The following is a 737-nucleotide window of genomic DNA, read 5'->3' as shown; positions in this document are numbered from 1 at the left end:
TCATGTCGTCACTCTGATAGAAACATAGTCCACGAAACGCTTCAAGCAGGGCTAAACGCGGTAGCAGCATGGAGTCGAGAGACTTATATGGGCATTAATGTGGATAAGACCAAATACAGATCAATTGGCGCCAAGAACAGAAACTCACTACTTCTGTTGGTGAACGGGAAACCTATCGACGAAGATAGAAATCCCAAGATACTTTGCATCACATTACAGCCATATATTGGTTTCCCCACCCATGTCAAGGGAGTCAGGAAGCAAGTAGATATGCGACTACTGCAACTTGCTGCAATCTCGTCAACGTCTTGTGGACCACGAACCAACACGCTCCACTCATTCTACCTTTCCCTGATACGTGCAAAGATCCTGTACTGTGTGGAGATCTGGTATCACGATACCAGCTACTTCAATCAGGAAGAGCTAGAGTGTTCCCAAAACAGAGCGTGCAGAATTCTCTCCGGAACGGTGAGAGGTTGCAACAGTGCAGACGCGCGCCTAGAGGCCAACGTGACGTCCCTTAGAGAAGCCGCGACGATAAAGGGTCTGAAGTGCCTGCTACGCTGCAAGCCACGAGATAGATGCCTAAAAGAGAGCTCAACACTGGTGTATAGCCCCACTCGTCCTGTTCGTCAACTTCTACTTAATGTGAAAAAAGAATACCCACAACTTCATGTAGAATCCGCACACATCACAGACTGGTGTCCACATTTCTGGATACAGAGAACAGATGTCTA

General features: G+C 47.5%; 1 pseudogene across 1 annotated transcript in view; it reads left to right on the top strand.

The window, feature by feature from the left end:
- TEOVI_000389700:pseudogene overlaps positions 1 to 737 on the top strand; it is a 3,054-nt pseudogene that overhangs the window by 2,196 nt on the left and 121 nt on the right. Inside the window, 2 exon segments of the mRNA in view lie at positions 1 to 681; positions 683 to 737. The exon segment at positions 1 to 681 is cut by the window's left edge and continues 9 nt beyond it; the exon segment at positions 683 to 737 is cut by the window's right edge and continues 77 nt beyond it. Of these exon segments, the coding sequence occupies positions 1 to 681; positions 683 to 737 (736 nt within the window).

The sequence above is a fragment of the Trypanosoma equiperdum genome, assembly GCF_001457755.1.
Source record: "Trypanosoma equiperdum strain OVI genome assembly, contig: ctg_833, whole genome shotgun sequence".
NCBI lineage: Eukaryota > Euglenozoa > Kinetoplastea > Trypanosomatida > Trypanosomatidae > Trypanosoma > Trypanosoma equiperdum.
Note: the sequence above shows the minus strand (reverse complement) of the source record. Positions and strands in the feature narration are given on the sequence as shown.